This window comes from Syzygium oleosum, unplaced genomic scaffold, assembly GCF_021117445.2.
Source record: "Syzygium oleosum isolate NSW1041296 unplaced genomic scaffold, Sole_v2.1 Sole_v2.01, whole genome shotgun sequence".
Classification (NCBI taxonomy): domain Eukaryota; kingdom Viridiplantae; phylum Streptophyta; class Magnoliopsida; order Myrtales; family Myrtaceae; genus Syzygium; species Syzygium oleosum.
In genome coordinates, this window is record NW_026607485.1 from 29782444 (window position 1) to 29809444 (window position 27001).

At 38.1% G+C, this 27001-nt stretch overlaps 1 protein-coding gene and 1 pseudogene across 1 annotated transcript; one reads left to right on the top strand and one right to left on the bottom strand.

Annotated features, from left to right (window-relative positions):
- Window positions 1-164: 164 nt before the first annotated feature.
- Window positions 165-7971, bottom strand: LOC115685221 (GTP-binding protein At3g49725, chloroplastic). Its single transcript, XM_030610257.2, has 13 exons — window positions 7532-7971; window positions 7263-7327; window positions 7100-7162; window positions 6906-6995; window positions 6678-6790; window positions 4532-4600; window positions 3128-3272; window positions 2982-3037; window positions 2812-2862; window positions 2656-2710; window positions 2516-2572; window positions 1439-1558; window positions 165-1064 (listed from the first exon to the last, which is right to left on the bottom strand). The coding sequence occupies exons 1-13, from the start codon at window positions 7947-7949 to the stop codon at window positions 555-557; spliced, it is 1812 nt and encodes a 603-aa protein (XP_030466117.2). The 5' UTR covers window positions 7950-7971; the 3' UTR covers window positions 165-554.
- Window positions 7972-18485: 10514 nt separating this feature from the next.
- Window positions 18486-24320, top strand: LOC115685220 (40S ribosomal protein S20-2-like; annotated as a pseudogene).
- Window positions 24321-27001: the final 2681 nt, after the last annotated feature.

The following is a 27001-nucleotide window of genomic DNA, read 5'->3' on the forward strand; positions in this document are numbered from 1 at the left end:
TTACTCCAATCCCAAAATCTTAAGGTGAAAACTTCTAAGTTAAGTCGGACGTTCAATGAGATATTCATCAGTTGATTTTAAACATGCATTTTTTTAAAAATTTTAAAACTCAATTATACTTTCGTGATAAATTTTAAAACTTTCAGTGTACTTATTTTTATAAATTTAAATCAAGTATCATCAACTATGGAAATTAACATATTGTCAGAGTAAATTTATCCTGGTAACATGTAGATTCTCCTCGGAAGGATAGAAGCGAATTTATTGTTGTTAGACGGATAGATGCCGAGATGCTTTTGCCTACATACTTAGCTAATGCCCAGCGAAGAAAGTTCACAATCACAAGGCAAAAGCATAATCTGTTGGGACTCATGGGACATCTGAGCATGAAGAACTTCCCGTTCTTCGGAAACCGCAACTTCAATCAGTACAGCTCCCTCGAACTTCGGTGGCCCAGAGGATTGCTTACGAAGAATCATCGAATGCCGACTCCGGGCCTCTTCACTGCCCCCAGAAGGTGCTGCTTGATACACGCAACTTCACCGATTGAGGCGCTACTGTTCAACTGCCACACTAGCATCCTCCTCTGTGCGAGGCGGCCTCCACTTCGAGTAAAAAACACTCCTCTCGACCGCATTCTCCTTCTTCGATCTGTCATTCTGTACTTCCAGCTTCTCGTCAATGAGCTCTAGCAACTCCTGCAAGCCAACTCCTGTCACTGCGGATGTTTTGACATGTGGACCGGCCCGAGCAGAATCGGAAACATTCCTCGTCCTCCATTCTTCCAAGGAAGCGTTCGGTTCATTATTTGAAGTGTCCCCGCAGATCGATGAACCCCATTTTATACCATCTTCCTGTGATAGCCACGTATCAGAATACTCGTCTTGCTCACTCTCGATTGTATCTTCAAGCTCGCCTTCAGAAAGGTCAGCGATAGATTCACCACCTTCACCACATTCATCCCCACCATCAGAGACGACGTCCTCATCTATTACTTCTGTACATGTGGCTTCATCACCATCCTCAGCATGAAAATGACTACCGTCGTCTTCTTGAAGATCAATCTAACAAAAATAAACGTTCGGACATTAGAATATCTCCCCTAAGGTCTACATTAAGTGTTTGAGTGGAATAACTACACTTGGAATCCTACAACTTTCAATAAAAAAATTAAATCCAGAAACTGTCAACAAATTTTAAATTAAATGCTGTGAAGAATTTGACCAAATTCCTAAACATGGAGTGCCATGCAACACCATATTGTACTGCCACAGAGGATTTCTGTCAAATTTAACTGAAGGAGTGAACAAAAGAACTTGATCGCTTCATTGAAAAGTACTATGACTTAACTGCACTCCATACATAAGTTGTAGGACTTCTAGTATACCTATCTCAAGTTTAAGGGTTAGAAAGAGGGAAGAGATGATCAAGTACCAACCTTATTCCAAACTTCAATCATATTCTCAAGTTTCTCCCCAGATACACCTATTTGTTCGAGAACTAGCAATACTGAAGAACGATGCTCATCCAAATTTGGGGCGCTGGAATCTAGTACATGCTGCAGATCAATAGAACGTGTCAGTGAAACCAAAGTTTAGCTAACGCCTTTTGGTCTCTGGTACAAAACGAAAGCACAAGTTCCTGCAGTTGAAAAAGATAGGCATAACATTTCCCTGTTAAAATCATCACAATCTGCATGCTTAACACGGACTTTTTTACTGATTGGTCCAGAATAGTCTGCAATATGAACAGACTAGCACTTAAACATTGCATGTACTTCTTCTGTGATGCATAGACTTGTAAAAAATCAACCGGGTGAAAGGGGTTTGAAACTCATCTACCAAATGGGAACTAGCCAAATGAAAAGGGTCATAAGGACTCAAATGGAAGAGCTCGTGTACAATGATGGCCATGACAGAGCCTTATCACGTTCAGCTGATTCAGTTACACGGATTGTCTTACACAATTTGCGCTCTGTTCGATATCAGTTCCTTTAGTAACATCTAGATAAACGGCATAGTTACAAGACCATGCATTTGGATCCCAAAGAGGACCAAGAACTAATTTGCTCTCAATCTAACTGTAAAGTGCCACAATATTCTGGTACTTTTCCAATGAATCAGGCCATAAAACCATATGGATCTATACTCAAACAATAATCAAAAAGAGAATTATCAACCATCTATGCATACAGAGTATATTGCTATTTACAAAGACAAACACAGATCGCATTGAACATAATGTGTTTCTGCAAATATGTTTCAAGACACCTCTGTACAATTTATGCAAAAATATAGTAAAAATTATAACAGATCCTGGTGCAGTCTACTATATGGTTGGATAGGACATAAGAAATTTAGATATCCTAGCTACATAAAAATTTTGAAGAATCAAACTCCTGATAAAAATACTGCAAGAAGGATGACCAAAGGAATGAAAATGCTAGGAAACTCCAGTGACCCCTTTTTAAGGATTGGAAATAAAATCTAATGGAGAAGAGTGAGAATTTGTGTACCACGAGAAGGTCTGCTTTGATCACTTCTTCAAGAGTTGCATGAAAAGCTTTCACCAACTGCAATAATGCTTATAGCTCTTTAACAGAGACAAATTACCAAAAAAATAAGGTATCTTTATTCCAATAGATTTCCAAGTTACCTGCACAGGCAGATCTGATATAAACCCCACTGTATCACTAAGGAGCACTTTCCTCCTGAACATAATTCGCTTAATCAACTAAACAACTCATTAGATGAAAAGAATTTCCAATCTAAATAAACTTTGATAATGTGAATGGGGAAGCCAGTGTATTACCCAGAAGGAAGAACAACACTTCTTAGTCGAGGATCCAAAGTTGCAAACAACCTACAGGAGTTTTTTATACCAGCCAACAAACAATGAGATATACTAACTAGAAGGAAAATGAAAGCCTTAAAGAATGATACATTAATCATTTGAACAAACAGCTGAAGCATATCAAGTACCTATCATCGCTATAAAGATCAGTATCAGAAAGTGCTCCAACTAAAGTTGATTTTCCCTGCAAGACAATAAGAGATAACCCAAAATTTTATTAATTATCTTATTATCTCACGTGAATTGTTCGCAAAGATACTTCTTGACCACCTACAGCATTTGTGTAGCCAACAATAGCGACAGTTGCTAAACCACAATCATGTGAGTCTTTATGCCTCTTCCGACCAGCCCTTTGCGAAGCCCTTGTTCGCCGGACCTCTTCAATTTGGGATTCCAAAACACGCCGACGTTCTGAAATTCTGGGAAACTAACATTTCTTTTAATCATGAAAGGGACCACAGCAAAACTGAAAGCTTATTAAAAGGGCAGCATGAAAACTAGTAATCCCACGTATCACCAAAAGTACCAAAATATGTACATGTAATCAACAAATTCATCGAGATGCCAAACACAAGTTCAATTTTCAAGAGAGTGAAAAAGCCCCAGAATGGGAATCACTATACATAACACCTTTGAACAGCTTGAGATAGAATTCAGATGGCCTTAGTATGATGACAAACAGCAATGGTGAAATTCACGAGGTTTATTACAAGGTTAGAAGAAACCCAATTCCGAAATTGTAGGTACAGACATACAAAAATTAAGAGGATTCTCTTTTCATGTCAAAGAAATAGATACAGCTTACTGCTATTCAAAAACAGTAGTGCTCCAGAGCATGCATACTGTACTTGTAATCTGATAAATCTATCTCATAAGATTATTGGATTATAACATGTACAGTTGAACTGGAGATTGAGAGAGAGAGAGAGAGAGAGAAAGAGAGAGAGAGAGAGGGAGAGAGAGGGAGAGAGAGAGGGAGATCTGACTTGATGCTTTGCTAGCTCTCACTAGCTTTATCAATGTAGGAGAAGAGAAGAGAGAAAGAAAGTAATGGCAACTTTACTCAAATAGTGAATTGAGGGAAGAATCAAACAGAAGATGGTGGAACAAAGGTAAGGCAACAAACTCTTTACTATAGTCACCAAAACCAACTCTTTATTGCAGTCAATGAGTGTCAAACAATTGAAACCGAAAAAATTTTGAAAACCAAAAAAAAAAGAAAAAGAAATGATCATGTAGTACATGAAAACAGAAAGTACTTTAGAATAAAGCGCAATATGGAGTATACAAATTGATATATTATCTGGTAGCCCTGCGCTGTCAAGGTTGAACCAGATATCATACTCATCTACATAGTCACAGTGCACTGAAGACAAAACAGGATTAAAAAAGTCAATCCTTTGACATCCAACCAAAGTTGTTGCTCATTACTTTTCACTCAATCAATTACTTTGTCAAGAAATAAGCATTTTTCTCCAACTACAACCAACAAAGCAGACATCATTGTACATGATTATCATTAGAAGTACGCCAACAAACTTAAAACTCTATTCGGATTTAACAGTTCAGCAGCCTTGTCTTTGGCAAGTAGGAAGATGCATTTCCAAACAAAAAAACCGACTAATATGAGAAGCAATTTCAGTTGAGAAATAAAGTATATATACCACCCAATAACTACCTTCTCCTTTGGAGATGCAGCTCACTTTCTCCAGCACCACTAAGAAAGCCACGTCCCCCACTTCCTCTCCTGAAACAAACTCAAGAGTAATAAAATGTTAATATAAACAGAACCACTGATAGGTAAACATGCCTTCTAATCTAAGTAAAAACAAATGACCTTTGCAGACTACGCTTATTTTAATATAATTATGATTGCGCTGTAAATGTGCAGCGCTTGGTTGTGCTGTGAAGTGCTATAACTTGCATGTCTGGTCATGTATATTTCAAAGCTACAATATCTCAAAGTGGGTGAGGCAGTTTCCTAAAAGCTGCCATAGGCTATCGTAGTTTTGAGGGCAATGAGTTATGAAGAACTTATCAAACAAGTTGTAAAGCTACTACACTACTTTTCATAATTATAGCTACTTTCCGACCACAAAAAAATAATTATAGCTACTTTGGGGAAACTGTAACAAATAGGCCCTAACCATTACAAAGGTTCCGCCATCGATACATGTCTATAGAAAGGCATACAGCAAACTAAAGGAAATTCTGTCAAGAGTCAGCTTGAAGCATAAATTGGACGAGATATATAAATGGTTTTAATGAGGAGAGGCCTCTACTTAAATATTACATCTAACATTCATTTTCGCTCTATGTGAGAGTGAGACTTAAGATCTCACAAACCTGCAAGACACGCAAACACGCGCGCGCGCTATGTTATCATCGCCATCCTTGGCACACTGCCCAGCATGTTAAAAATCACATGATTTTTTTTGGACAAAAAAAATCACGTGATTCAGGATTCTAGAATTTGTGGGCTCACCATACTAGGTACTAGTATACCAAAACTCAGGCCTTTCCTTACCCCAAAACCATGGTGCATGAAAAGCCAACTAACTAGTTTGCTCGTATTACAAAGTTTCACGATCTATTCCTAAACACTCTTTATCGCATGGACTACTATCCCAGATGGTTTACCAACTTTAAAGCGAATTAATGGGTGGAGCTCTATGCCTTCCGGTTTCTGTGAGTTGTGTGGTGTTGAGAGTGAGAACAGAGGCAATTTATTGATCTCATGTAGAGTATCCAAAGCTGTTCTTCAAGAAGTGTTTGCAAGATGCCAGAACCAGAAGCAATTGGGTGATCCGGAAGCTGTAGTTGGGTCACAACGTATCTGAAACGTAATTAAATCCAAGTTTATTTGTTGAAATTGGCTTGGTTTGCTACTGTCAATGACATTTGGGGATTACATGGTCTGAAGCAATCTCAGCTAGTATGAAGCAGGATATGAAGTTTAGGCGTTTTGTGTTGCCTGGTATAGAGAGGATATTTAAAAGTGAGAGCCAAATGGAAATGTGCATCTATTGGGTATTATGAAAGTAATATATTTATATCTGCTACGTACAGAAACAGTTTTTGAATGTATCGACTAAAATCGAGCAATAAAAGCTTTCTTATTTATTGAAATTAAAAAGGTTTCATGCTCCAATAGTGTATTTTCGTAGAAACCTGCATCAAAGCCACGAACATTTTGACTGGGAGAAGTACCCAACTGAAATTTAATCTCTGTGAGAGTTGGGGCTAGCAACTTCCAAATGCATTGGTGTAGCACACAATGAAAGCTAATCTAGACTGATAAATCAAAAGACAACAGAGAGGTACTTGTAGAATGCATTGCCAGCGCAGGCCCTTTTTAGAAGAAGCTTATAGTGTCCCTTGAACAAAATAGGAAGAAAAGTACGGGGAAACACGAAATCGGTTAATTTCACAAGTCAAACAAGCATGTAACATTTATCATGAGTAATTTGCTATCAGCTTTATTATTAGATCGTTCCTATTTATTTGCATGAATGAAAATATCTTAAAAAGGCTCATATACAACCAGGAAAGGAACTATATATGTGCCACCGACAGAGCCTAGTACTCTGCATATAGTCTCTAATACTGAGCAATTGATGTAAATGAAAAATAGAAATAACTGAAAGATGATGGAACTCTGGGTACTTTGACATTGACAAGAAACATCAGTAGAAACTTCATTACGTTAAATACTCCCACACAGGCAAGTGAGCTTCTGTCTGGTATATGTTCCATACACACTTATTAGAGGCACAAGTCACAAACATCGAGCCATTTGACAGGAATGGGAAGAGTCGCCTTACCCTCGTGCACTAACAACTTCAGCTTCACCTCCTACTCCAAATGCATATCTTCCATCAGGCCCACGAACCCGAACAAGCCTAGTTTTCTTGTACATTAGAGCTGCTAGTTCAGACTTCAACCACAAAAGGTATGATAAATGATCAAATTAGGACCCTTTACTAGATATATTTAATATCAAAGACCACAAAAGGATTATCGTCCTCAATAAGGGTCATCTTAGTTAGCACCTGTAGCTTTGCCTCCTTCGTGAACGCATGAGCATTAAAGATCTCTATGATTAGACCCACACGGTCTAGTACTGGTTTACCCCAGCACCTCTGACATACGAGGAAAAAAACAAGAGAATAGCTAAAGCCAAATGCAATTCGTAACCAAAATTCTTAGCACCGGATCATAGATAACTCAAGAATACATGTATCACCTCCAAATTCCTCAACTGAATCCCAGACAAGATTGTGTTGACAAAAACAGCATCAACCTCTCCCTGCAAAACGGCATCTTTCCCTAAGTTAGCGCTCTATCACGACCCAAACACTTCCATATAATTAAAATGGCCTACACATGGACGAAACAAGAATTCTTGCCTTGGTCTCTGCCTCGTTCAAATGGATTTTGATATTTTCCACAGTCCCGGGTCCAAAATACGTGCCTGCTCGAAGTAGAACAGAATCACGAGCAACTCAGAATCGAAGCTAGAGTTGGAAGGGCACTTCCACACATTAAAGCCACAACATTCCCCAAGAAACTAGCCGAACGACAAGATCCCAATCTTCCCCACCCATTTTCAATCGCATTTTCGCACCAGGATCAAGCTGGGCACCGGAGCTAAAAAGTTCAAAGAATCAGCAAAAACCTGCGCGAGCCCTGTGGGATCGGATGAGAGGATTCTGAACCACGGCGTGCGGAGGCAGGGCCTTGTCCAAGAAGTCGGTCTCGAAGAACCCATCGCGCTGGTCCTCGAGGGAATTCGCGAGGCAGAGCGCCTCGTTCAGCTTCGCCCGCAGGAGGGCGTCGGGCCGGAGCCGCGGCTGGACCACGAGGAGCCGGGGCGGGCTCCTCGGGTCCCGGTTGATCAGCGACTCGCCGCCCCCGCCGCCGCCCCCGCCGTCGCCGCCGATGCCGCCGTCGCGCGCCCAGGAGCGGGAGAAGGGGCGAGCGACGGATGGAGATGGAGAGGGCGAGGGCGAGGGAGGGAGAAGGTGGCGACAGTGGTGGGGCCTCGAGAGAGAAGCGAGACGGTGTCGACAGAGGGAAGAAGCTGTTCTGAGCATTTTCTTCGGGGGGGGGGGGGGGGGGTTTAAGGAGGGTTTTCAGGATCCGCCGTGTATAACTATCGCTTCACATGGAGAAGGGATTTATAGCCAAAAGTGGCTTGCTCATGCCAAAGAAAATAATACCAGAAATGTCATAGCTTTCTATCGGATCACTTTAGCGTCTCGTTAAAGAAATAATAATTACTTAAGTGCATTCGACGATAAAATATGACCAAAAAATATTGCATGAATATTTTAATCAAATGTTAAACATACGTACCAAAATCTATGCGTGTTGAGAATCGAAAACACGTCGCACGATAAAGGAACTTTAATCACTCTCCACATCATTCTCTTGACTGCTGTCCCTTTTCTCTCTTTGTTATGACTCGCTTGCTTGCTTGAACCACAAGCAAGCGCTAACTTGGGAACCCACTTGCAGGCAAAGATGTCGAAGCCGAAGAAGGAGCACCCAAGAGCAGCAGGAGCGCGAGGCTTAGGAGCAGAAGATTCTTCGCCATCGACGGATTATCACTTCACCTCGAAACTCAGGAACGGAAGATTCGAGCCTGAGCTCATAGCATTGGCGAAACGCCCAAATGTGGATGTGGGTATGACATGAGAAGGCTCTTCACCCAAAGTGAAGTTAGAAAGATGGGAAGAAAGAGGTGAAAATTTTGCACAACATGAAAAATTGCCCTAATCTCGCTCCATCACCTCTGTTGCTCAACTTGAAAATTTTGCATTGACCCATCTTAAATATTTATACTTCAAGCTTTCTCTATACCCGACGTATTCATGGAAGCTTCTCCTCGGATTCAACACTGTCCAAGTTATTCTTCTTGAACTTCTGAGCCCAGAGTAATATTCACCTTTGTCTTGGTTTTGTTGAAATGAACTTGAGCTGCTCCTACTCTTCGTTGCAAGATTCAGCTCAAATTTTTGCCCCAAATTGCCTTGATCAAAATTAGGGTTTAAAGAGGAGGGGAAATGGCTTGATTTATTCGAATTATGGGTTAAAATTAGGGCAAACATGTTAAGTGACGTCATTTATGGCTATTAATACTAACTCGGAGCGCCAACAAGCCGCGTTGATTAGAAAAAATGATAAAATATTACCGTGATGGATTTTTGACGTCCCAAATCAATTATGGCACCTAGTGATTGTCTTAGTGTCATTAAAGTGATCCGACGAAAAGTTTTAGTACTAAAGTGATCGTCATAAGAAAATTATGATATTTTCATTGTCCTTTTCCCAACTATTGAATAGTGTTTGCTTGTCGTAACTACAATTTCAAGGTATTCCCTAATACAACTATAGTATTTATGACATGATCTTCTGCGTAGTAGCTATTACGGACCAAAATGTCCCATCTCTTTTTTCCTATTCAGGCCCCGTTTGGTTCAGCTTTGGGAAGGGGCTTTCGGCCTCGAAAACCCCTTCCCAAAATGCTGAACCGTTTGGTTCGGCTTTCCGGATTCGGAAAGCCGAAAGCCAGCATTTGGAATGCCATTGGAATGCTTAAACCTATTTTTCCTTCCCAAATTGCCCTCACTCAAATTTCAATTTTCCAGTTTTGCCCTGTCACTGTTCATCTTCTTCACCGTGAGGGTGGCCGGCGAGGGTGGCCGGCGAGGGCGGATCTGGCCGGCGACGGGCCGGCGAGGTCGCTCGACCCGGGCGACGGCCGCTGGGGTCGGGCGACCGCCCAGTGCCGTCGCTGGGTCGGCGGTCGCTTGAGTCGCACGACCGTGTGCCGCCGCCCGGGTCGCGCGACCCGGGCGACCGCCGTCCGAGGTCGCGCGACCAAGGCGACGGCCGCCTGGGTCGCGCGACTCAGGAGACCGCCGACCCAGGCGACGGCGCCTGGGCGGTCGCCCGACCCCAGGCGGTCGTCGCCTGGGCCAGGCAACCTCACCGGCCCGTCGCCTGGGTCAGGCAACCTCACCGGCCCGTCGCCGGCCAGATCCGCCTTCGCCGGCCCCTCGTCGGCTACCCTCGCCGGTGAAGAAGATGAATAGTAATAGGGGCAAAACCGGAATATTAAGAATAAAAATTGCCAAAGCCCTTTGCAAAAAAAAATTTACCAAACACTACTTAGGCCAAAGTATCTTCACAAATTTTTTTTTACCAAACACCACTTGCATTTCCCTAAGTGGCTTTCACCTAAAGGTATTTGCATTCCCCCAAGTTGCATTTGAAAAGCCGAACCAAACGGGCCCTCACTCTACCATTATATCGCCCATTATCAAAATTTACAGTAACTATAACTAAATTAATTTTACATTATCACATGTTAATTGACAAATAAATGACTAAATAATAAGTAAATAAATAATGTAATAACAATCATTTATCGTGATAATAAATAATTATTGATTTGATTAATGATTATTCATCATATGATAATCAGTATAATATTGGTTGCTTACTATTGGGTATGATTACAATGACAACCTTAATTACTAACATATTAATTATTGCTCATTTTGTTGTATAGATATTCATTCAGCCACAATGTTAACTGTGTTATGATATAACATTTTTTTTTCAATATAGTCACGTTATATATTATTAACTTTAGATGATAATTATAAACCAATTATTAAAAACCGAAAAGACATTTATGTATTAAAATTTAATACTCGACAATATAATGGGGTATAATACTCATCACTTTAACAGTCAATTGTGAGTTTAATAGTTCAAATATTTAATCACAAACTATAACTTACTCTACACCAAGTATTTATTTATTTAATAACTTTTTCATGATTATTTATAATTAAAAGTTAACCACATAACACCCATATTATGATGGGTTAATACCACGAAAAACCTTAAATTGGTGTACCTATGACAAATTTACCCCAAACTATTTTTTTTACCATAAAAAATCCCAAACTGGTACACTAGTGACAATTTTACCCCAAACTGATTTTTTGACCACTAAAAACCCCAAATTGATACATTTGTGACAAATTTACCCTTCGTTAGTTTCCGTTAAATTTTACTATTAAATTGCTAAGTTTGATGACACGTGGTAGTTAACGGGTATACCAGTTTGGGGTTTTACCCCTCTGTTTGTCACAAGTTTATCAATTTGTGATTTTTCGTGATATTAATCCAATTTAACGGAGGGTAAATTTGTCACAAATGTACCAGTTTGGGGTGTTTAGTGGTCAAAAAATTAGTTTGAGGTAAAATTGTCACAAGTGTACCAATTTGGGGTTTTTTGTGGTCAAAAAATTATTTTGAGGTAAAATTGTCATAAGTGTACTAGTGTGAAGTTTTTAGTAGTTAAAAAAATAGTTTTGGGTTAATTTGTCACATGTGTATCAGTTTAGGGTTTTTTATGGTCAAAAAATTAGTTCAGGGTAAAATTATCACAGGTGTACCAGTTTGGGGTTTTTCGTGGTATTAATCCTATTATAATTTATTTTTGGCTTCTTAATTTAGAGAAGTGAAGAGGTTTTATGAATTTTCCAAAACCCCTTGGGTTTATATCATTAATTGATATTATGATAGAATGTGGCTTCATTTGGATAACCTAGTGACGATGGATTATGCCAAGACGCCGACGAAGATAGGCTTGGAGGATCTCAGGACCATATCAGAAGGATCCGAATTACTTTGATACAGAAGAATGTTAAAAATCTTGAGAAAGGTCTCTCTTGTCTTTTTATGTTATGCGTTATTTTCCGTTTTGGATTTCATTAAAAGAGTGTCGTTACGACACTCGATAAGGATAGGAGTGTAAATTACCTTTAGAATCATATTGCTATTGTAACGTACTAAAAAGATAACACGATCACAATCTTGGATGGGTTTTTTTAATATATGGTGAGTCTATATGTACTGATTTTAGGGTTTCAAGTACTCTTTCTGCGTCAATAGGCATGCAGCCCTACTAGTAAAGGGATTAACTGGGGGGGGGGGGGGGGGGGTGTGCATGGTTTGACTCCACAACTTATTCCACTCAGCCTTAAATAACCTCATACAAAATATAATCGTTGAAGATCAATTATCGTTCAAATTCCAAATTCTAACTACTCCCGAGATTCTAGGCCTCAACTTGATTGCCTCTAATCGCACGTTCTTAACCGGAAGCCGATAAAATCCATGGGATATCTTCCGATTCTATCCTCACTTTCACATTCTTCCTTATGCTACTGCAATTGACCATTGCATACCAATAACTGCTCTATTCGATCCCCTTTCAATGATTACCTAATTGGCCATATTAGCTACCGTAAGTCGATTATTAGTCTTTGTGAATCAATTTTCATCGATAATAGTTGTTGAGAAAACCCCTATGATGTTTTGAAGTTGACAAAACTATCAATGGTTTATGTCGATCTTGATAAATACAAGAGTTGTTTATAATTCATGTTGTATTCATGTTGAAAAAGAACTTTGATATGTTTAGTAAAAAGATTCTAATTGACTTGAAGAACCTATATGGAGCACACATAATCTTGGATATGCCAAAGTGTTAAATCTATTGGGTCTACATCAATATTGTAATCAAAGTGTCTCTAGGAGAACAATTGAATATATCTAGGAAGCCAGGTATATATATCGCTTAAATATTAGCAAGGTATTGCATGTCTATGGACAACATACTACATGGATATGAACAACGTACTGCATGGATATAGGCAACACATAGAGTGAATATCAATATTGTATACGATGAATACTAGCAACATTCGAGAAAATTAGATATTAGCGATAACTTTGAATATGAACAGTGCATTCATACAACCTACGACAACTTCTATCACGAACTTCAAGATTACTGTTGAGATATTTTATCACTTGACAGCTTATAATCCGGTATGGATTCATTATTTAGAAGTTTTAAATTGACCAAGATTATTCACGCGATATATTCAATCATACGACATACCTTGATTGATTATGAAGACAAGTTTTTTTCCATAGCTAAAGCACTCCATTTTTGGAAACCAATGTTTTAATGTAATAGCGATCAAATCAGCGAAAATTCTAATTGATTAACCTCAACGATTACCCAATCTTCTCAATAATTGTCCAACAGCTAAATTGGAGTTGATCATCTTGAAGATTATTCAACGAGAAGTTTGGATGAGAGCAGTATAAAAGAAAATCAAGGCACCAAAGAGAAAGAGAGATCAAGAATTTATAATTCCAAATTTCAAGAGAATTTTACATCTTTTTGAATTGTCATATGAGAACTTAATATGTAATCTTTTGAGAAGTATTTTTATAGCTATAGTTTGTGCTTAGGTGTGAGATAATGATACCTACTTGTTTGGATATAAGCAAAACTAGCTTCAAGAATAAGAGCTTGAGTATAAGCAGCACCTATTATTGTAACTTCTCAACGATTAACTAGTGGAATCTAGCCAGTAAGCTTTTATACTGGAGAGTAGAAATAGGCTTACATTAAGCCGAACCCCTGTAAATGCGTTGTTTTATGTCTCTTTGCTTTTATTTATTGTTTGATAGAAGCACTACACTACACTGTTGAATATCATTAGAACCTGCTTATATCAACACTTTGTTTTACCCAGTTACGTTTATTTCAAACTTGGCACATTTAATTCTACAATATCTTGTCAAGTTTTTGAAATTACGTATTCACCCTCCTCTAAGTGATACTATTAGCCAATCTCAATTGATATCGGAGCCTAATGCTCATTGTTTTGAAGTGTTTACTTCTAAGTTAACGGTCTACTATGAGTAGCACTATTGGACAAGGTATTGTTGAATGACAAAGCAACATCAGACCTCCCAACTTTGATGGGAAAGATTACGATATCTGAAAGAACAAAATGAAAGTTTTCATCAGATCCAAATATCCTCTCATGTGGGACGTGGTGCAAAATAGAGTGTGCCACACCCACAACAACAAGCACACTTACATCTTTGGGGACACGAGAAACAAATGAGAACACAAATCCTACACCTATAATTACTCCAACGAAGTTGGCCAGAAGAAAAGCCTTAGATGCTAAAACTCTTTTTTATTTTTACCACGCATTATCTCCTGCTGAATATAATTGTGTTTCTTCATGTGAAACAACAAAAGAGATAAGAGACAGACTTCAGATGATCTTTGAAGGAACTGATAGAATCAAGGAAATCAAGACAAATATTTTGCTTGGAAAATATGAATCTTTCAAAATGAAGCCAAATGAATAAATTACTAACATTTTCAATAGATTCATTGTCATCATCAAAGGACTCGCACACCAAGGGAAACCAATCTCATATGAAGAGAAAGTGAACAAATTTTTGTGAGGCCTCTTAAAGGAATGGATCGACATCAAAACTTCCATTCGAGCAACTCAAAGAATTATGTCTCTCACAGTTAATGAACTCATTTGAACTCTCATGTCCTACGAAGCCAAGCGTATCAATGATAAGGATGATTCTAAAGGTAAAAAGTCAATTGCTTTAAAATCTAACATCCATAATTCAAGTGATACAAATTCTAAAGAAGATGAAGTTCATGAGGAATTGGTCCTAATGGTAAAGAAATTTAGAAGAATGGCAAAAAAGGGGAGAACCTTCAAAAGAAGGAAGCAATTTAAGCAATCTGAACCAAAAAGGTCCTTCACCGACAAAGGAGAATGTAAGAATATGATATGTTTTGAATGCAAGAAGAAAAGGACACATCAAACCAAATTGTCCTCTTCTCAAAAACAAGAAAGGAGTTTGAAAAGATAAATAAGCTCTAAAGGCGAAAACCTGGAGTGATACTGAGTGTGAGGATAGTGACGACGAAGATCATGCACACATATGCCTGATGATGGATTCTAATTTGAAGGAAGAAATTCAAGTAAATAATTATGAGATTCCTCGATTGATTCCGAATACACGATTGTTTCTATAGATGACGCACTCCATTTCTAGAAACCAAGATTTGATTATATGAGCAATTGAATCAATGGAAATTCTGATTGATCAGTCTCAATGTCTACCTAATCTTCTCAATAATTGTGCAATGGCTAGATTAGAGATTGATCATCTTGAAGATTATCCAATGAGAAGTTTGGATGAGAGGAGTATAAAAGAAGACCAATGTGCCAAAGAGAGAGAGATCAAGAAGTTATAAATCCAAATTTTGAGATAGCTTTACATCCTTTTGAATTGTCATATGAGAGCTTAATATTGTAATCTTTTGAGAAGTGTTGGCAAAGCTATAGTTTATGCTCACGTGTGAGATAGTGATACATATCTGCTTGGATATAAGCAGCATCAGCTTCGAGGAGAAATGCTTGGGTGTAAGCAGCACCTACTACGGTAACTTCTCAACGATTAACTAGTGGAATTCAGCTTGTAGGCTGTTAAACTGGGAGAGTGGACGTATGCTTATATTAAGCGGAATCACTATAAACTCTTGTGCTTTGTTCTTTGTCTCTTTGCTCCTGTTTACTTACTGTTTAATAAGCACTACATTACACTATTGAATATCATCAGAACCAGCTTATATCAACCTTTTGTTTTACTCAATCACGATTATTTCAAGCTTGGCACATTTAATCCCGCAATATTTTTATCAAGTTTTTTGAAATCACATATCCATCCCATTCTAGGTGATAATATCAGCCAACCTTAATGGCCAGTCGCATTAGTCATCGATTTGTGATGTTACTTCCTAGTTGTCCTATCGACAACTTAACATGGACCTCCATCGATCCATCAAGGCTTGAGTTATTTTTGGGTGTCAACATATACTCCCTTATAATATAATTAATTTAATTCTTTTAAGATATGTAAGGATATCAAGGGTTACTTTGTCAATTCCCAAATGAAATGCCAGTCGGACTACTTGATTTTCTTTACAGTTCGTTCTATCTAGTCTTAATCGGACATGTCGGGCGATCAATGGGATTTGCCTATCACTTTTATTGTCTGTCAGTCTGCGAACTAATCTTCCGAATTATTACCTCTTGTGATTCAAACATATGTCGAGGCCCAGATTACACTTTTATCTTCCATAGTCTCTCTGTCTTCAAGCTCCTGACAATATACCTTTCTTACATCACGGAGTTCTCTTCTTCAATTGAAACCGAGATGTCGCCCAAGAACCGAGACCCTACATATGATCCTTCAACATTTCTTTCCCGCTTTGATCAATTACGAGAGAGCAAGGACAATGCCAACTACCTCCTTTCGTTGCTCAGCCACCATGAGTCCGACCTCGACCAAGTAACACTATGTCCCTATTTTGTTAAGCCCCGCATTCTTTTGCCCCTTCGAGGTTGCTTTCCACGATTCAGAGAGGAAAAACTTCCATTTGAAAAGAAGCACATCATCGAGTTCGTATGGACCCCCTCACTTGCAAAGGTTTAGGGCTTTTCCTCCTTTTGACCTTACATTCTTCCAATGGTATATAAGACAAAGGTTTCAAAAGGAATCAACCTGGCAATCGGCTAAGATTGACAAGGCCCTCCAAATTTTGCTGCTTCGACTGGAATCTTGATTTGGGTCTTTTGGGTGGCTTTGACCTATTGCACAGTAATTTCTTTTTTTTGTGAATTCAAATCTAGTTTAATTGACCATTCTCTTAAGTAAATTATGTCATTGAGAATAATCTTTAGAAATTGAAATATAAGTATGTAATGTACTCTCTATGCTACCGATTAAGCAAACTGAACGACTCCTTCAACTTCAAACTTTTAAAGCAAAGTTGCATGGGACTCCATGAGTATCCCGACACGTGGAAGGTTTCTGAATTTCGAAAGCACGTCGATTACACGCGCTGTCATAAACGTCAATCTGCCGAAACTAGTAATATTTCTCATTGAGTAACTTATCAAATACATGCCAGACTCGTTAACATAATCCTTTTGTATAAGCACGGTCCATGTATACTTTTGAAATTACCCAAATTATCCTTCATAATAGGGAATCTAATAACAAGGAAAGTAATAGAGAAATTCAAAATCAGAATCTAAAAAAGTAAAGAAAATAATTAGTGACGCCCATAACGGTTAAGAAACGAATGGTGAGGATGAATCAGCCGTTGAATGGCTTTTTCCTTATATTGACCCAAAAATATGATAATCGTAATCATTACCCATAATATTGTCATTTTTATTCTTGACCAACAAGAACTATAAGCAACATTCTCGTGATCTCATGTTTCTAGTCTCTTCCCTAAAGATATACATAGGTTACCAAACTTCTCAGGAGATGAGTTTTTTGAGTCATTGTCCGAAAAAAAACTCGTAATAGCTGTCCAAATCTATTATTTCCCAAACAAATGCGTATTAGCTTTTATATCCCAATCAACCGAGTATTTAGCACCATATCACCAGGAAAAAAACATAACCTTGAAAACCATAATCACTCTCTCTAGAGCTTAATCTCATAGAGAGACACCAAAAACCATGATGTCGAGGAAGACGTTTTACTACAACTTCATGCCCACCAAAGCCGAGGAGGAGGCTGCGAAGGCCCGCAACGTGCCCTATCAAGTGACGCGGACCCTCTTTGAGGTCAACGACATCAGCCCGCCGCAGCTCCTCCCCGACCCCAACTACCCGTGGCTGATCCGGAAGGCCGTCAGCAACTGCGAGATCATGAATGGGAAGCTTGTGCTCTCGCACAATGACACCTTCGACCACGTGTTTCGCTACTGGACGCTCGAGACATGCAACCACGTGGTTATGGGGGGACGGTACCCGGTCGCGCTGGTCGACTTCACCGACGAAAAGAGCCCAAGGAGGTACCAGAGTGATCACACCTTCCTAGAGCGGGGCCTGAACGAGACCTACATCCTGGGGTGGTTCGACATAATCCGCAACCGGCTCTTCAATGCTGGAGACGAGGTCGGATTGTTTTGGGATGTCCGATCCGGGGCTTTTCACTTTAAGATGCTCCGAAGGGGTGGTTGAATTTTCAGAAGACACAGCTAGGGCATTTTTTTTTTCCTTTTCTGTTGCTTTAAATTTTCTTGTTTTTTTTTCTTCTCTTGTGTAAGATTCGAATGCCCTTTTCCTTTAGATCGCCCTTTGTAAAATATGAAATAAGGCTGCTCTTGTGTTTTTTCTTTAATTTCAAGTTGTCGGCATTGTTCTAAGAATTCCGAAATAACATTTTCAGTGATTTAGAGAGTATAAGAACTTCCAGCAAATGAGGGGTTGGTGTTGGGCGGTTTTGACCTCTCTCACCCCCAGGGCTATCTTAAATGATAAATCTTTCCCTCGTACTTACGATCACCAACCCCTTTTAAAATCGATGTCGGATAAGCCCCAACAGTTGGTAGTGATATCATGCAAATCTATGTAACAACATTTGAGCAGAAAATTCCACACAAATTTTAAGTTTTTCGACAAACTGGAAAAAGGCACCCAAATTGCATCTTGAATTCAAAACAATCCGTGCATCATCCGATCCGTGTATGGAGATAATCTAATAGAGGCTTCGACCAAACCTACTAAGAGATCTTAGATAGATCGAGTCTTATCTTAACAACAATTTGAAGTAAACTCGTGTTAAATCAAAAGAAAGAATAGGATAAGAATTTTGAAGAGAGTAATTTGGATAACCTAGTGACGATGGCTTATGCCATGAAGCCGACGAAGATAGGCTTGGAGGATTTCAGGACCATATAAGTAGGATCCAAATTACTTTGATCTTGAAGAATGTTGAAAATCTCGAGAAAGGTCTCTCTTGTCTCTTTATGCGTATGCGTTATTTTCCGTTTTTGATTTTATTAAAAGAGTGCCATTACGACACTAGATAAGGGTTAGAGTGTAACGTACTTAAAAGATAACACACTCACAATTTTGGATGGGTTTTTTTTTATATCCGGTGAGTCTGTGTAGTGATTTTAGGGTTTCAACTACACTCGATAAGGATTTTTTTTTATTTATTTCCGCTCTTGCTAATGAGTCCAATTTGTAGTTCTTTCTGCTTAGAAATTTGACCAGTTGTATAGGTGTCCGTTCGATTACACAACAATCCCTTTGTTATAGACTTGCTTACACAATGTGTGCAGCAGAAACTAATAATTTTCAATGCTGTTAATGTTGGTAAACTCCCTCTCCTATACGGTATTGACATTTTATGATGTTGTGCTGTGTTATAAGCATGACTAAATTATGCATTTGGCTTATATATTGTAATCTATGAAAATGCAAAACAAACCTTTAAGTATGGGAATTGAACAATTTAGCCTATCGTGAAACCGAGTTTGTTTATTTATGCTGTATTCTATCTTCTTTAGATAGACCTCATACTCCTCAGAAATAACACATTTCCGAAGGCATATGGTCCTTGATTTTTTTTTCTTTTTCAAGTTTCTCTATATCTAGCATGGACACATCGGTCTTTTTATCAATATGCTTCAATCTAATTCGCGCTGTGAAGTAGGGGTGAGCATGGTTCCAGGTTCTAACCTGGAATCTGAGAACTTGACCAATGGGAATCTGTAGGTTTAAGATTCCAAGGTATGTAGAGTAGGTTTCAGATTCTAAAAATTGGGGAACTTGTTTAGATGGGCAGGTTCCAGGTTCTAGGTAGGTGATACCTAGAACCTGGAACCTGGAACATGAAACCTAAATAAGTTTTTTTGTGTTTTTTTTTGTCTATGTCTTCGCGTGATCACCATGGCATTAGATGATAAGTGTATAATTTGAAACCACTAATCTGAACTTTTATTTTATGACTTGTTAATGTTTCATATTTTTCGTATGTCTAAATATAAGTTGTGGTCAGTGGATTATAGAAGCAAGCGGTGATCATTAAAGGTGATGATTCATTGTAATTGTTTAATTAATAATACAGGTGGAACTTAGGTAAACCCTGGAACCGACCTAAAACCTGTGATAGGATAGGTTTCGGATTCCCAAAAATGAGGAACATATTCTCATGATTAGGTTCCTAGTGGAACCTGTACGGAACATGGAACCGCTCGCCCCTAGTATCGATTCACGCAATGACTTCTCATTTTAATTGTATTTATTTGAACCATGATGTCATGAAAACTAGTCTTTTGTATTCTCTTTTGTGAATGACAAGCTTGTTCAGTATTGTTCCAGGTTCCAAAAAATGAGAAACCTATACCCGATGATAGGTTCTAGGTGGAACCTGTAAGGAACCTAAAACCGCTCACCCCTATTGCGAAGTATAAGAGTCTCTGTGTTGAAGGGCTGGTGAAAATCGTGACCAAGGTCCTTCACATCACCACTCGCAAGACACCTTGTGCAGAAGGTACTGAACATATTGTGATTACTGCTATACAATGAATATGTCTCTCCGATTGTCGTTTTATCACGAACCGATGCTTAGGACCGGTTCGAGCTTCACATACACGAGTGGGTCATCGACCTGTTTAGCTCTCAAGATGGTGTGAAGCAATTTACCTCAATCACTATGTAGCCTTGGAGGTTGAGATATGTGGGGATCACACAGCTATGAAAATTGAGCCACCGTTCTGAACTTTTCAAACCTCTTATTATGCAGAAGGGTTTTTGGTAAAACTATTTGGTTATAGTGTTTTCTTCCATAGCTTAGCACATGTCTAAAATACGCATGATAAGCTTGACCTATTGCACACTAGTTTTTTTAACTTCGCTAGGTATTTTGTTTCCCAATTGCTCATGTGGGCCACAAAAAACCCTAGGGGTAAAACCAAAACTAAAAATCTAAAATACGCATGATAAACTTGACCTATTGCACACTAATTTTTTTTTTGTGAATCCACGTATAGTTTAAATGACCATTCTCTTAAGTAAACTATGTCAATGAGAATAATCTCGAGAAATTAAAATACAAGTATGTAATGTATTGTCTATTCTACCGATTATGCAAACCGAATGACTACTTCAACTTCAAACTTTTAAAGCAATGTTGCATGGAACTCCATGAGTATCCCATCATGTGGAAGATTTTTCTATCTCCAAAGCACATTGACTACACGCGCTGCCATAAAAGTCAATTTACTGAAATACATATGATTTTTTATTGAGTAACTTATCATATACTTGTGAGACTTCTTAACAGAATCTACACGCGCCGTCACAAAAGTCAATTTACTGAAATTTGTAATATTTATTAGGGTTAATACCACAAAAAATCCTAAACTGGTACACCTGTGATAAATTTACCCCAAATTAATTTTTTAACTACCAAAAACTCCAAACTGGTATACTTGTAACAATTTTATCCTCCGTTAGTTTTCGTTAAATTTTACTGTGAAATTGCTTTGTTAAATGACACGTGGCAATTGAAGAGTATACCAGTTTAGGATTTTACCTTTCGTTTGTCATAGGTGTAATAGTTTGTGATTTTTCGGGGTATTAATTCAATTTAAAGGAGGGTAAATTTGTCACAAATGTACTAGTTTGGATTTTTTGGTGGTCAAAAAATTCGTTTGGGATAAATTTATCATAAGTACACCAATTTAGAGTTTTTCGTGGTCAAAAAATTAATTTTGAGTAAATTTATCACAGGTGTACCAGTTTTGGGTTTTTCGTGGTATTAACCCTATTTCTTATCGAATAACTTATTACATACATGCCAGACTCATTAACGGAATCCTTCTGGATAAGTATTGTCCACGTACTTTTGAAATTACCTAAATTATCCTTTATAATATGGGATTCAATAATAAGGAAAGCACCGAAGAAATTCAAAATAAGTAGTTTAAAAGATTAGAAAACAATTAATGATATCCGTAACGGTAGTGCCCGAAAAACGAATGGTGAGAATGAAACAGCGGTTGAATGGCTTTTTCCTTATATTGACCCCAAAAATATGACAATCATCATTATTGCCCACAGATATTGTCATTATTATTATTATTTTTTGGTCAGAGTCATTATTATTCTTGACCAACAATAAATTATAAGCAACATTTTCGTGATCTCATGTTTCTGATCTCTTCCATAAAGATATCCCAGACAAATGTGTATTATCTTTTATATCCCAATCAAACGAGTATTTAGCACCATAGCACCAAGAAAAAAACATAACTTTGAAAACCCTAATCACTCTCTCTTGAGCCTAATCTCGTAGATACTCCAAAAACCATGGTGATGAAGAAGACATTTTACTACAACTTCATGCCCACCAAAGCCGAGGAGGAGGCTGCGAAGGCCCGCAACGTGCCCTACCAAGTGACCCGGACACTCTTCGAGATCAATGACATCAGCCCGCCGCAGCTCCTCGCCGACCCCAACTACCCTTGGCTGATCCGGAAGACCATCATCAACAGCGAAATCATGACAGGGAAGCTCGTGCTCTCGCACAAAGACACCTTCGACCACGTGTTTCGCTACTGGACGCTCGAGACGTGCAACCATGTGGTTATGGGGGGTCGGTACCCAGTGGCACTGGTTGACTTGACCGACGAAAATAGCCCCAGGAGGTACCAGGGTGAGCACACCTTGCTGGAGCGGGGCCTGAACGAGACCTACCTCCTGGGGTGGCTCGACATAGTCCGCAACCGGCTCTTCAACTCCGGCGATGAGGTCGGGTTGTTTTGGGATGTCCGATCCAGGACTTTTCACTTTAAGATGCTTCGAAGGGGAGGTTGAATTTTCAGAAGACACAACTAGGGCATTTTTTTTTTTGTTTTTCCTTTTCTGTTGCTTTAATTTTTCTTTTTCTTTTTTCCATTGTGTAACATTCGAATGCCCTTTTCCTTTATTTCACATAAGGCTGCTCTTGTGTGTTTCTTTAATCTCAATTTGTGGGCATTGTTATAAGAATTCCGACAGAACATTTTCAGTGATTTTGTATATGAACTCCCAGCAAACGAGGGGTAGTGGTGTCTTGCATAGCGATGCAAAAACATTTGACCGGAAAATTCCCCTCTAATTTCAATTTTTTTGACAAAGCCGGACAAAAGGCAATTTCTGACTCAACCCAACAAAAAGAAAAAAAAAGGTAACATCTGAAACTTAATCGGTTTCATAACATTACTTCTACTCCATATTTATTGAGGATTTTGGTTTTAACCGGCAAAGACAACAACATATTGCAAATAAACTAAGTGAGAAGTAAAAAATATTGCAAAAATATATATCCATTTGGCCCATATATAAATATACTAGAATAACAATATATACAAATAAAAATTTAAAACAATTAATAGATTTGAAATATCTATTGGCACCATAAATATCACCTTTATAAAATACTAATTACTTTACTATATTTTAACTTTATAATGTACTATTTAGCATGAGCCAACTCTTAAATTAGAGGTAGTCGCAAATAAGGTGATAAAATAATGAAAAAACGTGGGAGGGACATGCGACGGTTGACGTCATCTTTTGGGCCCTTTCATTATTGATGTGGACTAACTCATCAGCACAAATAGTACATGACATGACATTCGACTTGAAGGGATGATCACGTTGGAGTAATCTTGGTAAGTTTAGGGTTTACGTTTAACGAGAGAAAGTTCGAGTTCGAGGATCATTCGTGTTATTAATTCTGTTTTACCAATTATATCCATAGTAAAAATGACTATGTCTTAACAATGAGTTTTGGCGACAAAAAAAAAAAAAACAAGGTGTTTTAACATCGATGTTGAGACATGCTAAATTGGCCCGTGCTTTTGACATGATTCTCATCCTTCTTGGGTTATTGTTAGCAAAAAATAATGATGTCGACATAATAGCCACTTCATCTTGATTCACGCTTGATGAGCCCCGCAAATACTTTCATGCACTTATGCCATTGCTAGCACCGAGTTATGTTTACCCAAACATTTGAGTAATATCCTGTCATTGGTCCATTTGTACAACTCGTCCCCAATCAATAAAAACTTCAACACGCTTGTCTTTTGAACCTTTTTTCTTTACAAGTGGGATTCTCCAAGTAATCGACAAACGGTTTTCTCCAATCATATTGGTCGATACACATGCCATGATTGAACTTTATGCGTTATTTTCCGTTTCAGTTCATTAAAAGAGCCTTATGACACTCGATAAGGGTTGGATTGTAAATTACCATTAGGAAATCATATTGTACTAAAAAATAACCCGGTCAGAATCTTGGATGGATTTTTTATGTTCAGTGAGTCTATGTATAATTTTAGGGTTTCAATATCCTTTCCGCTCTTGCTAATGAGTGCAATTTGTAATTTCTTTCTGCTTGATAATTTGACCAACTATGTAGTTGTTTGTATTGGTGCCGATTACACAAAAATCTCTTTGTTATAGACTTGCTAACCCAATGTGTGGAAGAGGAACTAATAATTTTCATCAGGAGCCGATACTTGGGATCGGTTCGAGCTTCGCATACACTAGCCAGTCATCGAACTGTTCAGCTCTCGAGATGTTGTGAAGCTAACCACCTCAATTACCATTGAGCCTGGTGTAGAGGTTGAGATATGTGGGGATCACACAGCTATGAAAATTAAGCCGTCGTTTTGAACTTCTGAAACCTCTTATTATTATGCAGAAGGATTTTTGGTCAACTTTTTACTTATGGTGTTTTGGTGTTGATAGTTTGTTCGTAAAACAAACAAAGAGGTACATTGTCCCACAATGAAAAAATATGAGCACTCATGAACGAGAATTGGCACTAGTCAACGGCGGTTATTTTCGTTTATTTGTCTTGAATTTTATAACTTTTGAAAAGATACAACCTTTCAAAGGTTATAAGACGCCTATTGACCATTAGGAATAGATTCGAAATAATTAAAAAAATTAAAAATAATCGATGACTAGTGCCAATTCTTGTCCACGAGCGCTCATATATTTTCATTGTGAGATAATGCACCTCTTTGTTTGTATTACAAACAAACTATCAACAATCCCCACTTTGTTTGTGAAACAATAGTACAAAATAAAATTAAAAAATATATAAAGCCAAAACTTCCATAAGATTAATGTACATACATAAAATTCTCTTTCGAGTTAAACCTTTATTTAGTGCAAGTATCTTAAAATTCTATACGAGTTACAAGGAGCTATAGGTTTAAACTTGATACTTTAATAATAGAATCGGACATATTGCACAAATACTATCCTCTTGTTTCAACGAGAAGTGTTATAATTTACTTAGCACTTTATGCCCTTGTGTTTGTTCCTGTTTCATGAAATCTTTAGAAAGTAACCCTAACATTATAATTTCGGAATAAATAAAAGATTGAAAAAAACAATGATTATTTTTTTATTCGAATTTACTGTTAGTCTTTTAAAACAGTATCTATTCAAAATGCAACATTTTAGAGGAAATGTTGTAGCTGCTCAAAAACACTGTGATAAATTCACCATTTCCATCTCAATAGTTTTAACCTCTCGATTTTCCTTTCTAAAAAAATACAACCATTGTTTTCAATTGTTTCCCTTATGAGAGTTCTTGGAGAAATACTAGAATTCCTATGTGGCTTTCTTGTTTGAGACTCTGTTGTATCCTAGATGATTTTTACCGGTAACTATTAGCAACGATGTGGAAAATAATTCCTACATACATTATACCTCAAAATTTGATTCCATTTTTCTTGACTGCTTTTTTCCCAACATTTTGTTTCATAACTTTAGCACATGTCTAATGTTTTCGGGATAAGGATTCAAAAGGATGGTTATGTTTTCTATGTGCGCTTGATCTAGAAGTCTACGTAACTCAATTAGGTATATCGTTGCCCAATTGCCCATGTTGGCCACAAAACTTTAGGGATAAAACCAAAAACTAAAAATCTAAACTGCGCATGATAAACTTGACCTATTGCACAGTAATTTTTTTTTTGTGAATTCACGTATAGTGTGCGTTTGTTTGATAAAGGAAAATGCTTTCTAGGAAATCAATTTTCAGGAAAATGGTTGGTTTTCCTTTATTTAGTGTGGAACCGAATCCTGGTATTTAGATCTCATTTAAAAAATGATTTCAATCTCATGAATTATGAGTAACAAAAATTTCTGATGCAAAAAAAAATAAAAAATAAAAAGTTGCATGATCAAAATTGAGAGAAAAACTCTACCTCAAGTCAGCATTATCCTTTGACTTCTTCGCTGCTCTTCTTTCCCTCGTTGTTGCTCAAGTAAGACCCGACCAACTCCATTGAGACGACTCTCAACCTCTAGCGCGCTCAATGGTTAGGGCTAGAGCCGGGGCTAGGGTTTTTGGTCAAGGAGGCTCCGCAACTGACCTTCCTCTACCTCTCCAAGTAGTGGCTCCGAACAAGGATCGACGGCTTCAGGAGCCGCCAGCTCTAGAGCAGGAGGTAGGAGTCGCAGGAGACGGCGGCGGCGGAGACAGTGGTCTGGGGAGATTTCTTGAGGTGCTGGTAGGCTATGATTTTGGCTTGAGTGTGGATGTTGAGGGACGACTGCATGGCCTCCATGACGGCGAGCTCGCCCGCTGCCTTTGCCTTGCGAATGCTGCAAAGAAAAGTGAAGGGTGACGAAGAGCAATTTCGGAAAGTGTAATTCCGGAGAGTGTTTTCACCTTTTTAGATTTAGGAATTCAATTTCCTAATTTATGCATGGAAAGTGCTTTCATTGACTAGTCATTTTCGGCGAACCAAGCAGGTGAAAGTCCAAAAAAAATTAATTTCTGAAAAACACTTTCCCTCAAACAAACACACCTATAGTTTAATTGACCACTCTCGTAGGTAAACTATCTCATTGAGAATAATCTTTAGAAATTAAAATATAAATATGTATTCTCTATGCTATCGAGTAAGCAAATCGAATGACTATTTCAACTTTAAACTTTTAAAGCAAAGTTCCATGAAACTCCATGAGTATCCCATCATGTGGAAGGTTTTTCAATTTCCAAAGCAAGTTAATTACACGCGCTAGGCCTAATACCCTAAAAAACTCTTAACTTTAACTCTTATCCCAATTATACATTTTGTCTCACAAAAAACCTTCAACTTTAGGTCCTATCTCAAATTTACCCTAAACTTTTTTTTGTCCAATAAAAAACTCACAACTTTAGGTTCAGTCCAATTCTACCATAAACCTTTTTTATCTCATAAAAAACCCTAACTTTAAGTCCAGTTCCAATTCTCCCTAAACTTTTTTTTGTCTTATAAAAACATCCAAACTTTAGGTCCAATTTTAATTTCACTCTAATTTTTTTTGTCTCATAAAAGATCACTAACTTT

Bases quoted from the DNA above. Each gene is read 5' to 3' on its own strand.
- LOC115685221 (XM_030610257.2), bottom strand. From the start codon at position 7,949: ATGCTCAGAACAGCTTCTTCCCTCTGTCGACACCGTCTCGCTTCTCTC. The intron at 7,328-7,531 runs GTTTTTGCTGAT...TACTTCGAGCAG, and splicing joins ATCCCACAGGGCTCGCGCAG to GCACGTATTTTGGACCCGGG. The intron at 1,559-2,515 runs GTACACAAATTC...ATTGATCTGCAG, and splicing joins TCAAAGCAGACCTTCTCGTG to CATGTACTAGATTCCAGCGC.